Below are 13657 nucleotides of genomic sequence, written 5' to 3'. Positions count from 1 at the left end.
GGTTACAGATATCGCTATCAGTCTGCTGCCCCCTCCGCCTATAAAAGGGGGCCCCAGATATGTTATTCTCTAAGCTCTCATTTTTTACCTGAAAATTCTGCTAAAATTTTCGTTCGAACACTCCATTTTTGTTGAGGCAGAGAACTGGCTTGAGCATCGGAGGGTCTTGCCGGAGCAACCCCACCTCCGGTTTAGACTTCTTTTGCAGGTCCCGACGGCGACCGCGACTCCCTCGACTCCAGCTTCTCCGGTGCAAGCAGATTTTTGCACCAACAAGCATCATTTTTTTATTCCCTGGATCCGAGTTGAAGCTGATGAGTTAATCTAGTGATAATTAGAACACAGTCGATCGCTTGTAGACTGTTTGTTTGCTGCAATCATCAAATAAAATTTGTATCAATAAAAATTGTATAAAATTGATGGTAACGAACTGGTTGTATATATGGCATCGGTATAGTAAGGAGAGGCTATCTATTCATTCAAACTCGATTTTGAATTGAATATTTTTTAATAAAAATTGAGATTTTATGATCATGTCCAAAGAGAAGAAGTAGATGCGTTAGGTCGTCTCCTTCCAACTCTTATTTTTATTATAAAAAAAAAAAAAAAAAAAAAAGCACGTGGCACAGCTTTAGCACCCGCAGCGCACGTGGAGGATACATGATAACGGCAAAAGCTGCCGAAATGGACAGCGACGTAATTCTCGCCAACTGCAGGGTGGACAGTGGGGACGTTCTTCTTCCGTCAGTGCCCAGTCAAGTTCACAGATCCATTCGATCCCCGCACGTGAAAATTAAATCAATGATTAGGGGTACTTTAGTAATTTAACAACACAACCGAAGGGTTTTCTTTCAAATTTTTGGGCCTTCCCTCTTTTTAAAAATAAAGATTTTTTTTGCTCCGGTCCTCGTCTCTCCAAAAGAACAGATTTCTTTTTCTTGGTGAGAGATGGGGGTGAAAAATCTGTGGGATATCTTGGAGTCCTGCAAGAAAACCCTCCCCCTTCACTATCTCCAGTAAGTTCCTCAAACCCCCCCCCTCTCACTTCTTTATTACACTTCTTGCCACTCCTCAAGTCCTCATCCTTCTCTTCTCTTTGATCCCAGGAACAGGAGGCTGTGCGTGGATCTCTCTTGCTGGCTGATCCAATTCCAGAACGCCAGCCGGTCGCCGGCCTGCGCGAAGGAGAAGCTCTACATCAGAAGTCTTTTCCACAGGCTCCGAGCCCTGATCGCCTTGAACTGTAGCCTTATTTTCGTTACAGGTATTAATTTTATTATATTTATTTATTTATTTCTTTTTTTAATGTTTTGATGAGAAAAGAAAAGAAAAGAAAAGAAAAGAATGATATTTTGCTCTGGTGATAATTAGAGATGAGTTTGCCTAATTCCTGTAAGATATTTGCGCGTAGAGGTAGCGGTTTAGATGTTTTGGTTTTGATTAGACATGGTTTTGTTATGGAAGCCTGTGGACAAATGTCTAATGTAATGGTGGATTTAGACTGCAAGTATTGGCAATATTTGTGACAGAAAGAATTTATTGTAACCGAACTTTTTGCTTCCTTTGATGTTCCTCGTGGTTGGTTGTTTAGTTTGTCAGTCATAGGTCTGCTGGAAATCTTTGGCGTGAAATCATGCGACTTATTCCCATGTCTTCACTGACACTAAAGATTTATTTATTTATTTTTTAATTGACACCATAGAAATTTGAGTGGTAGCAATATGAATCGTGGTGTCGTACTTGGAGGAACTATAATATGTATTCGAGTGGATGAGTTGCCTCTAGATATCTATTTCCGAACCCAGTTAAATGGGGTTGAAGAGGTTGAAAAGGAGAACCTATGCACCTATGAAGGAGAAAAATATTGACGAACATTGGAAAATATTCTGGCTATGGATGTGTGCTAGGAGCAACAGGAAGTAGGTGATTATGTGACACAACCACATTAGAACGTCCAGGAATCTTGTACTTGCACCTGCTTCCTACATGCTTCCTTTCTAAGAGTGTTTCTAAAGTATCCGCTTCATTGAACCTGCACCTGCTCCCCATTCTGGGAGCTAAGTGTAAGGTGCCAATAATTGTTAAAATGTGCCAATGTGGGATTGAATTAGCAGTTGTTCAACAAACATGTAATGCTTTATATTTTTAGTTTTCCTCTGCTGATGGTGTTTATTTGTCGGTGAAGAATATATGTTTCTATGGTAGAGGACATTATTCCAGAACAAGTTGTGAACTTTTTGTTGCATTTGCTAGATGGATCAATTCCTTCCATTAAATTGTCCACTTATAGACAGCGACTGGGTTTTGGTTCCGAGGTCAGTCTCTCTCTCTCTCACACACACCCTGCTTGTCTATGAGATACAGTGCTTTCATCTAATTTGGTAACATTAGTTGCTTTTTTGTTTCAGGTTGCTCGAGAGGATGTAAATTCCCAATCAATGCCTTCACTTCGTAGAAACATGGGTTCTGAATTCTCATGTGCGATAAAAGAAGCAAAAGTTCTTGGAATGGCGCTTGGTATTCCTTGCCTAGATGGGTAATATTTTTGTATGCTGTATCTCCATAAATATTCTTTTTAGGATTCATAGAAATGATTTATAAGATCATATTGACATTCTGATTATCTCTTCCTTCTATGATGATCATGCATGGCAGATAGAGGGTAGAGGATTCACTGTGATTGGTGGTGGTGATGTTGATTTAGTTTTAACGGGTGAAGTTAATGAAATTGTTAGTTTCCTGGTCAGAGTAGTTCAGATAAGCCTTTGTGTTACTTAGGTGCGAGCAAGTACATTCTGAACAATGAATAGATAATTGTTACGGCAGTTGCTTAGAGGCTGTTCTGTTCTTTGATAAGCTCTACTCCAGGGCTCTCATATAGCAGTGATATTTTTTATGGATACCAGGAAACATCTTTTCCACATAGGGGAGCATTTTCCACTTTAAGAAGGATATGATTTGTTTTCCTCATATCTGTAGGGATGCACAGGCGCATGTCCAAAAATAAAGGAGAAACCACTTGAAATATGTTAACTGAATTCACTGTAAGCTGAATTTGCAGGTGTTTTCCCATGATTTTCCATGTGTTTATCACTTGGACATTTCTTGGATCATGCTTCTGGAATTTTCTCTCTAGACCTGTGCACGCTTCTTTTTCTAGCAGCATTTTACAGAAGTGGCTACTTTGATTTCTTCTACGTACTTGACAAGATTATGATTCATCATTCACCTCAGAGTACCACCATTCAATTCGCAATTTCATCTCCATGTTTCCTCTTTTTCATTATTGTCTCTTATTCTCATTTACAAATACATGCATACCAAAGCAGGCAGCTGGTATATAGACTACATCTGCATATCCCCGACATTTTTTGTTAAATTGCAGATCACTGTAGTATAGCAGTTCAGTGGAGCTTTAGTTTCTTTTGGAGGACTTTCCTAGCTGGTATAATTTCTAATGCTTCGTGTCTAAATGGATTGCTTTCATTTATAAATGCTCTCAAAACTCAGGAAAGAAAGGGGCAGACAACTCGTGAAGATTCTAGGCTCCACTGAATATGAAAATTGCAACTGTTCAATCTCATACTAAGACTATTTTTGTAGATAGAGTAACACAGTACGTAATTTACAGCTGGTTTAGATATCCATATGGAATAATAAAGTTGTGTTTGTTAAATTTTTTACTTCAATCAGGCTAGAGGAAGCAGAAGCACAGTGTGCGTTCTTGAATTCAGCATCCTTATGTGTAAGTGGATTGGGTTTTTCAGTGTTTTTGGACAATCTGTTGTATTGATATTTTGACAAGTGTCATCATTTTCAGGATGGGTGTTTCACTTCAGATTCAGATATCTTCCTTTTTGGAGCTAGGACAGTTTATAGAGAGATTATCCTAGGCGAGTTCTTGAACTGACAACCTTGTGGTTTGGGAAATTTGATACTCAAATGCAATTCAACTAATTTTAGCTTAATTTTCCCAACTTGCTGACTTACTCTTTGATGACTTCTGAAACCTCTTATTTGAAATAGGGGAGGGTGGCTATGTAGTTTGCTATGAGATGGAAGATATAGAGAAAAACCTTGGATTTGGGAGGAATTCACTGGTAAGTCACCATCTTTTAGATCACTTTCTTGTATTGAAACATATAGATTAATTCTCTCTCTCTCTCTCTGCTAGCGTTTTGTTTGATGATCATTTAGTGTAGTTTAAATAGTGAGGGGTTAATTTACAGACCAAGGGTGACTAAATAGAGCTCAAAAATATCCAACTCTTTTATGGCATACTTGTCCAAAAAAACCCAGTTAATATAATTATAAGAAATGGATAATATCCCCTCTCATAACACTTGTATAACACAAGTATATAATGTACACACTGTACATTGACAAATGAGTATATATGGTTCAGAAGTTACATGATTTTATCCAATAAATACTTTTGACACTTGGTCGTTTTGATGTAATCTAACAAAATTTCATGGACTGTGATCTTGCTTAATACATTCTACAAACATGTGGTATTCTTAGTACTAATATATCTCTGAATTGGAAGTGAAACATCAATGCCAGTGTAGCTAGCATCGAAGTAGATGGATTATGTGTATATTCTCAAAAAAATGAAAATTTAATCAATTCAAGCTAAAACTGAATGAATTGCTCTTATCTTATATCGTAAATTCTACTAGGCTGGTTATCTGGTGAAGGCCTTTGATGTCACAACAACGAACTGAATCGGTTTTTACCATACATGATAAAAGTATTAGAAGAAAGTGAATTCCTAGGTTAGGCTTGTGGGTTCTTACCATCCCAGTTATGTACTGTGATATGTAGGCATCCCTGTGTCAGCAAACTCTGAGTTGCCACAGTACATGTCTTGCCATTACATGATTGTCACACACCTATACCATAGTACTTCAAACCTTCGTGAAGAATCATATTTACAAACTAAGTTTGACTTGAGATAAAGCTCAAACAACATTCGAACTCTTTTACCAGATATTAATCCAAAAGAAGTTCTTATAACCCAGAAAATGAAAAATAAGAGCTCAATATGTAATATTCTCACTAGATGCAATGTCAAGTTTCTGCTATATCAATGTTTCAATGTTATTGGTAATTTATATGATAATGTTGTCCTGTATGATGTCAAAGGTATGTGTCTATGTTTTATAATATATATTTTATGCTTCATTTCTAATATAATGTGTTTGACCACCTGTGGTCTTCAGATTTCTCTGGCTCTTCTTCTTGGCAGTGACTACTCTCAACGAGTTCATGGATTTGGGCCGGTAAGTGGCATCAAGTTTAGATTCCTGACTTAATAGGGGCAGATTTCTCTGTCAATGTCTTTCCAACTTTGGTACATGGCTGTGTGTTACATCATGAACATATAAAACTTCATAATAGTATTTCAATTTCAGGACAATATCAACAGACTAATTTGTATGAAAAGGATCCTTCTAAACTGTAATTTTCCATGTTTTTGAACTTTGAATGCTGCAGGAAACAGCATGCCGGCTTGTTAAATCAATAGGCAATGATACGATTCTGTCCCAGATTGTGTCTGAGGGATTAATAATGGCAAAAAAGTATAAAGGAAAGAAAAATACAGGGAAAGTTCTCAGCTGTGATGTGAATAAGGAGAATGATTCAGGCCTGAGGCACAATAATTGCAGTAAGCTTGCTATACTAGACATGAATTTTGCTCTATGCAGTGGCTATTACACAAACCCATCAGCGGCAGATCCTATTGTGTTTAATTAAAGTAAATATTCTAAATCTTGTAACAGTAAAATGAATATGCAAATTTTAAAAACTCTCGTATTCTGCAAGCTTCTGGTCAGGTTGGTTGCTAGCCTTGTCTGTCTTGAGCACTTATTAAGCCTGAAAATGGTCCTTTTCGGTAAACTTCCATAAATATTAACTGGTGACTTTCTTAATAAACTTCCATTAATGCTAACTGGTGGTTCTTATATATAACACTGTATACAAAGTTTCATTTATTTCATATATGGTAGTAATGTTCCTGAAGCACTAACAATGTATTAAGCTGTGTTGTTTTTGCTTCTCAAGCTGAAGAGCTAACATTTGTTGTATTCTTTCTCATATAGTTATTGTGTTCTACTTTTTTTAAGTAATGATTATATCATTTCTCAGAGAGAAGTAATGAAAAATATGTAACTGTAAAATAGATCTTGATGACGGTATTTTGATGCCAACATCTGAAGAATTTGTCATAGATTTTAACCAAGATGATTCCTATGAGGTGTAAATAGAATTAGTCTAAATAATGTTAAAAATGTGTATATTCATGATTAAAGATAAGCAAGTCGCCGTGTGATCCTTTGTGTATGCCCATTTTCCGGAGTAGGTAGTTATATTCTGTAACACAAAGCATTTTGGACAAAACTTTGAGACATCTAAGGTGTCATTTCTTCCTTCGTTTTTTTTGAAGTAGTTTTGTCAGTCTTCCATGGTCTCTTAGAACTTATCCTGTTTTTATAAGCTTGGGTTTCTATTTCTATACCTTATTTTTTTTGGGTGTGAAGCTGCTACACCTCTAGCAACCACTTTGCTTCATCCTCTCACTGCTCTTAAGCACCTAGACTATTGAATTCCAGAAGTAGAAATATCATCAAATATCTCAATTAAATGGGTGTAATATTTTGAGAAGTAATTGGATATGGATCATTAGCCCAACTCTTGTTTTTATTAAAATACAAACATGCTGCTGACCCAATATTTTCCACCTGACTTTTTTTATTCTAATTTTGTTAGCAAATGGAAAGAATCTAGGATTGCACGATCAATTTCTGGAAGTAATAAATGCCTATCTGAAGCCAAAATGTCATTCACCAGATTCAGAGGCGGTACTGAGGTAAAGAGCTACATCTAATTCAGATAATATATTCCAATGTTTTGAATTGTGAACGTGTGTCACAGAGGAATGGGAAGAACTATGGCAATTGAAAACTTGTATTTTGGATAGATTTTAGTAAGTTTATATAGTGTCAATAGACCTTGCCTGTTTGATTTCACTCTGTTTGTGTCGTTATGGGATATGAATGCCATGCATGTCTTTTGGAAAGCCTAACTTGTCTTGTTCCATATTGCATTGTGAAAGATGCAGATTCAATTTATTGTTAAATCAGTTCAATTTTCATATTTTAGGTGATTGAGTTGTATCTTGCAGGGTGTGCACCCAACATCCTTTTCTACGGACACAACTTCAACAGATATGTGCACGGTATTTTGGTTGGGACCCTGATAAAACAGGTAATATCTGCATTCTTGACAATTTCTGTAAGAGCCTGCTGTCAGTATTATTTATATGTGACCAGGCAGACTGATTTACATGTCAGATGTGCATCAATTTCTCTAATCCGTTTTTCTACCATAGATCAGTATATCCTTCCCAAGATTGCTGAGAGAGATCTTAGGCGGTTTGCTAATCTACGTTCCACATCATCAAAACTGGGAATAAGGATTCCCTTGGATGAGGTATCACTTTCCACAGTTATATCCAAACTTGGCACATGTACTTGGTGTTCCTTGACTTTTTTCTTTTTATTTTCTTATTCTTTTCGTCTGTTCCTTTGCAGATACCAGTTCCTTGCCCCGTATCTGCTATAGTGAAGCAGAGAAAAGTGCAAGGAAGAGAATGCTATGAGGTTTCTTGGCACAACATAGATGGGCTTAAAACTTCCATAGTCCCTGTTGATCTGATTGAAAGGTAATAATGGCTGTTGACTCTTCTAGCATGAGCCCTCTGAGCAAAGCTTCACCTTCCAGTAGCAGGAAACAATAAATATATGGTACATATGAAGGACCAGTGGTAACTACTTGTAATAGTATTTCATGAAAATTTTAGAAGCCAAGTTTTTCATGAATTTCGATAAATGTCTATGTTATTCATAAATGGGACTCCTTATGAACTCGATACCTATTTCATATGCAATGTCAATTCATATTTGCCTGTTGTCCATTGCTCAAACTGTGGACATTTTATCCATTTTTTATTTATGCACCAATTTATTTGTTCTTTTCTTTTTCTTTTTTGGGAGCATCACCAATAAGAATTACCTACAGCCCAGTTTGCCGCATTAGGTCGGTGTTTGAACTCTGCTATGCCTATGTTTAGCACATGGTCTACTGGCATCTGCAAGAGATTTGTTTGCATATAATCATTGATACGTGAAATTCATCTGCACCCAATTCAACCAAAAATCTGTTAATTGGTTGCCCTACCTATGTATGTCCTGCAAGGAACTTTGGAAGTCAAAAAGGAAAAGAAGAGTTTGTGGATCTTGTGATAATTTTCTAAATGTTTTTGTTAGTTTCTCTGCACTTAACCCTATTTAGAGCCCCTTTTATTTCTTTCATGCATCCTTGCAGTGCCTGCCCAGAGAAGATAGCTGAATTCATAGAGAAGAAAGGTGAAGGAAAGAAGCAGAGCAGAAGACCAAGGCCAAGGAAATCATCCAAAGCTGCTTTTGCTGAAGTTGATATCCAGCTGCAAGGCCTGTTGCTCAACATTGAATCACAAAGCAATTACCTCTCTGATAAAACCAACCATTGCCAGCCAATTGATGTAAACAGTGTAGAACCTGAAGTCATTGATCTGTCCACCCCTTCACCACCTTTCCGTGCTTGTGAATTTGCAATAGGCCGGATGGTTTCTGACCAGCATGTGGATCTGATTAATGTGTCCGATTCAGAAAATGATTTGTCACCTGAACATGAGAAGAAGGCAAGAGCTCTGAGATTGTTTATAGACAGTATTAGGAGAGATCTTTATTAGAGTAACCACAAAATACAATGCGAAATAGTTATTGTTGTAGTGCAACAGCATTGGTTTCAGTTACATCATTCTGCAGCTCAATAATTAGGTTGATGCACCTTCAGTCCTCCTCTGCCCCTACTCCACAGCCTGAAAGCGCCTCTACCGCCGGCCCCAGCTCTGGTCTTTCATCAATTTCCTCTCACCTTATTGAGAACTGACGCTGTACAAGATGCCGGTGGGTGGAGGTGGAGGATGAACAGTTGCATACTGTTATTGACGGACTTTCATCTTTTGTTTTCTCTTAACCTCCTTTCATTTTGTTTCAGTTAAAGGTCTGTCTTGTAATACATCTTTGAGATGTTCGCTTGTAACATCGTACTTCCCACATTTGTACACGTACTTGAACTGTGCATCCTTCTGTTTGTGGGTTTCCTTTCTTTCCAACTTGGCTTCGGGGTTTCATTGGAGTTCAATTTTTGATCCAGTCTTTACCAGAATTTGACACCAATTATCAAATTATTATTGTATGGATAAATCCAGCCCCTTAAGCTTTTGATCGTTTCTGGATGTACTTTGATCCATTAATCTGATTCCATGCACTGTATGAGCGTATGGTGATGTTTATGAATGAATGAATAGGTGTATACGTTGAGATATACCTTGCAATGTTACCCTTGTCTAATCTTAAGGAGCTTTTGTAATTTTGATCAAAAAAATCATATGGTATTATCTGATCCAAGAAACTAAAAACACCTGGAAACCTTAGAGAACATACGTAGGCTCTGCTTGAAATTCTTGAACAAGCAGAAAAATCTACCATGGAAATTTTGCATTTAAGATGAAATTTCCAAGTAAAACACCAAAAACTACAAAGCAATTGATTTATAAGCAACAACTAAATCGGTGGCGATACTTGTCCATACACTGCAATTATTGCCTGATACCATTCAACATCATTGATGTAAACCTTGGTTATCCTGATGGCTGCCTTCTACCATCTGCATTCATGTCTCTGCAACTTGTATTAAGAGTTATTTTGCGAATAGGGTGATAGTAACTTTAAACTTGACACCTCTATTGTTTTGAAGCAGTGCGTCCAATTTTATGGAGAAATACTATCTTCTCAAAGTTCATATAGAATTTTCTACATAGGCATTTTAATCTGGCATCAACATTGCCCTATTTTAACTATTATCTGTTTATATATACGTGATACTGCATCCGAGGAAAAATAATGCCGTTGCATATGTTGGCATATACGGGCAAATGTGGAGTGTTTTAAAGGCAAGTTATTATAAATACAAAACATAGTTAGAAATTTGTGTGTAGGCAACCCACAGTTAGCATCTTTCAATTCTTTGAGTGCATGTTTAGAGTACAAAATAATCTGATTTTTGTTGTGCTATTTAGATAACAACTTAATATAAACCCTCAAATCTTTCTATTCGAGAAGAGGTTTCTTACATGCATGGTTATATAATAACAAAACTTGTATGTCACCGAGAGGAGATTTTAAAGAGAGAATGTCAAAATTTTATTACCTGCGTGACTAAGCTGGAGGACACCTAGAAAACTGGGGTTGTAACGGCATAAATTGGCCATAAAATAGCCATCTAATGAGCTGGTTGGGTGGTACCAAAGTACCAAAAAATTTAATCTGATTTAAATGAGGAAATTAATCAGCGTACCTGCATGGCCCTCCTGGTCTAATTCCATGACAGCTGCTATGGGCGGATCCATGCGCTGAATCTTCAGTGCAGGACTCTCAAAGCCCTTCGAGAACAGCACCCGGCCCACAGGACCACGCATCATTTTTATGCACAGATGCCAGATGCTTCACGAATAGCTTTCATGATATATATATATATATATATATATATATATATATATATATATATATATATATATATATATATATATATATATATATATATATATATAGAAGGAAAGGGGAGATGAAAACCACCCAGCATAGCTTACAAGATTTTGAGAAGCAACAAAAGTAAATTACTTCTGATTGGAGTAATGGTAAACTATAGCGAATAATTAGCAAAAGAATTTATAAAATAGGCTGCTAAAATTTTTTGCCAACGTATATGACTCTTCACTCCATGCATGATAACATCCTGTAACCATGCTTCATATCAGTCGTACATGCATATATAAAAAGTGTTCATTGGTTGCTATCTACCCTTAGGCCAGTTGGTTGTCGACCGTACCTTTTTATTTGAAGTGTGAAGCTGCATGACACTAGCCTATCGTGTTTTCTCAAAAGAAATTATTGATTTTTACCAAAAAAACAGATAGTATTGATTTATTTATTTATTTTTAACTCGGTGAATGAATGAATGAATGAATGAATGGGTTCCTGAAGCCACGTCGGACGAGCTTATATCAAACTAGACGCCGTCTGCCATATGTTACACAACAGTTTAAATGCTGTTTTCCATCCATAATTAGCTACGCCGTTGTCTGTTGTAAGTTATAGGCTGATAGCTTGATAGGTTGTCTGTATGCGAACCACTGGACAAGTTTGGCATCATCGAATGCAACACAGACTTTAACTTCCAGTTGCCAGCTATAGCTCTCTTTTTACTGGAGTTTTTCAACCATTGAGAAGAGCACATCGATTGGGTTACTTCAGTGAGAAAAGTGCAGTGGCTATAGGAAGTTTAGCATGGAAACTACTCATCAACCACCTCCGGACTATGTAGTCACAGTGCATGGCTTATCTATAATCTATAATTGATTCAGTAGGAATCTATACTGTGGCTCATATATGCATCTATTAATTGAGTGACAAGATAGCTTACAGTATGTGACAAATGGATCAGTGTTTTTCTAATACTGTTTAATAGTCATTATTTGACAAAATGAAGTTAAAGATAAATGGATATCATCATATATAGCACGCCAAAAAAAATTATAAGGAGTTGGCTTCACCACCCTTGACTTGATATTGGAGCGCAAGATATGGTTTGAGAGCTTGAAGTCACTTCAATGGCTTTTGTACGTCTCATCAAACGTTACCTTCTCATGATGTGGTTCCAGTACTGACAAATCTATCCATTTATACTTCTTATCACTGGCTATTTCCAGTACCCCAATCACAGCCGGCAGTCCATCGGTTTCGGATATATTGCTTGGTTCCGAACAGACGGCGAGCCTAAGATAATCTAATAGCCTCGATAGATTTGGTATCACCTTCAGTGTGCATTGCTGTAGCCTACATCATTGCAAGGTGGTTTATATATAGCGATGATGGGTGGAGACAAATGTATTTTGTTTACCTTGGTAACATCAGGAATTATTATGTGCAAGTTGAGAATAACTATTTCATTATAATATATCATGTGAATTTACATGAGGGAGAATATTTCCTGATACTGAAAGAGAGGTTCTTATGGTATAAATAAATAAATAAATAATTAATTAAATCATGCATAAAAGAGTAGGTATTTCTTTCCTAACATAATTTATAAGTGCATACTGGAGAGTCCAAGTGTCTAACTCCATTTGGGAAAAAAAAAAGAAAAAAGAAAAAACAACAATTTCCAATGGACAGAATCTCTCTTAAGGATGTATGTGTCATATAATCTTTCTCTCTCCTTTGAGAATATTTATATATTCTATCAAACAGATCATAGCCATTTTTTATCCAGTCTCATGTGCTCGTGATGTGTCACACTGCACTGCATTAATTACTGGTAGAATAATGCAAACGTAAGTGCTAGCTATGCTTGCTTTGATTGCCTATAAGATGACACAACACAGATAAGCAGTCTATGACGTACGCTTGTCCCACGAGTGATGGCCAATTTAATGATTCCCTAGACTGACGTTCCATGAGCAAACCATTGCTCTTGTTGTCCAAACCAAGACACCAAAAGTGGAAAATTTACAGCTAAATTAAGCATGGATATTTTCTGATTTAGGATTGTAATGGACCTGTATACTTCATGGCTGACCTCCCCAAAAAATGACTTGGTGAGGTCACTCAAGGCAATCCTTGATTCAACATGACCACTAATATTATATCACACGAGGCAGCTTGTAACTGGTCTAATTCTTGAAGAAGACCTTTATACAACCTAGACACCACCTTTTTATTGGTAAATTTCAGCCTCCTAAATTGATACGTACTGGGTGTGTGGATCAACGTGGATGTCCAACCATGCATGTTGCTGCACGTCTCATCCACCTTCTCTCCACATGCTTTAAACACGTAGGTAGATTTGCGCAAAGAACCAAGATTTGAACAGGTGCCAAAGGCCTAACCTGCACTTCAAATCAAATCACTAAGAACATCATATGATATGCAAGTTCTTGGTTGTTTTAAGTGACCCATGGTCCATGGCACCTTGCTTGCAAAGAACTGGATAAAGAATGCATGATCATTATCAGTTTTGATCGAGATCATTTTCGGGAGCTTTCTAATAATCCATACTTATAGAAATTATATATAATAATCACCAGTAATATGCATGTTGCCAAATGGGCAAGAAAGTCTACCATCATAGTCCAATGAAAAGGTCTATTACCTCATCTTCCCTTGCAACTGCCCCTATAGCATTTCCTAATGACAAAACCAAGCGTTCTAAACACATAAGAGAGAGAGAGAGCAATGTGAAGAATTCCAAAAGGGTATTTTGGTACGAAACAGTGTCTTTCTCACCTTAGAGAGATGGTCCCCTATTAATACACTCCCCACCGTCCTGCACCTCTACCAACTTCAAATCCAACCTTGTTCTCTCTCTCTCTCTTCCCAAACTTCCTGCTCTTTCTCATAGTTCTTTCTCCAACAAAATGAAGCTTATAAAGTTCTCTCGGCCATCCATATCTTTCTTCCTTGTATTACTTGTGGTAGGCCAGTTATGT

General features: G+C 37.1%; 1 protein-coding gene across 2 annotated transcripts; it reads left to right on the top strand.

Annotated features, from left to right (window-relative positions):
- Positions 1 to 869: 869 nt before the first annotated feature.
- LOC105059017 (single-strand DNA endonuclease 1) lies at positions 870 to 8842 on the top strand. Of its 2 annotated transcripts, XM_010942139.4 has the most exons (14): positions 870 to 1016; positions 1107 to 1264; positions 2254 to 2315; positions 2409 to 2536; positions 3694 to 3745; positions 3821 to 3893; positions 4027 to 4100; positions 5226 to 5285; positions 5500 to 5671; positions 6775 to 6874; positions 7190 to 7272; positions 7397 to 7497; positions 7599 to 7729; positions 8392 to 8842. In XM_010942139.4, the coding sequence occupies exons 1-14, from the start codon at positions 949 to 951 to the stop codon at positions 8795 to 8797; spliced, it is 1668 nt and encodes a 555-aa protein (XP_010940441.2). In that variant the 5' UTR covers positions 870 to 948; the 3' UTR covers positions 8798 to 8842. The 2 variants fall into 2 exon arrangements, with proteins under 2 accessions (XP_010940441.2, XP_073106145.1); XM_073250044.1 differs by lacking the exon at positions 870 to 1016 and having other exon boundaries at positions 1129 to 1264; positions 2186 to 2315.
- Positions 8843 to 13657: the final 4815 nt, after the last annotated feature.

Source organism: Elaeis guineensis, chromosome 16 (assembly GCF_000442705.2).
Source record: "Elaeis guineensis isolate ETL-2024a chromosome 16, EG11, whole genome shotgun sequence".
In the NCBI taxonomy this organism is placed as follows: domain Eukaryota; kingdom Viridiplantae; phylum Streptophyta; class Magnoliopsida; order Arecales; family Arecaceae; genus Elaeis; species Elaeis guineensis.
Note: the sequence above shows the minus strand (reverse complement) of the source record. Positions and strands in the feature narration are given on the sequence as shown.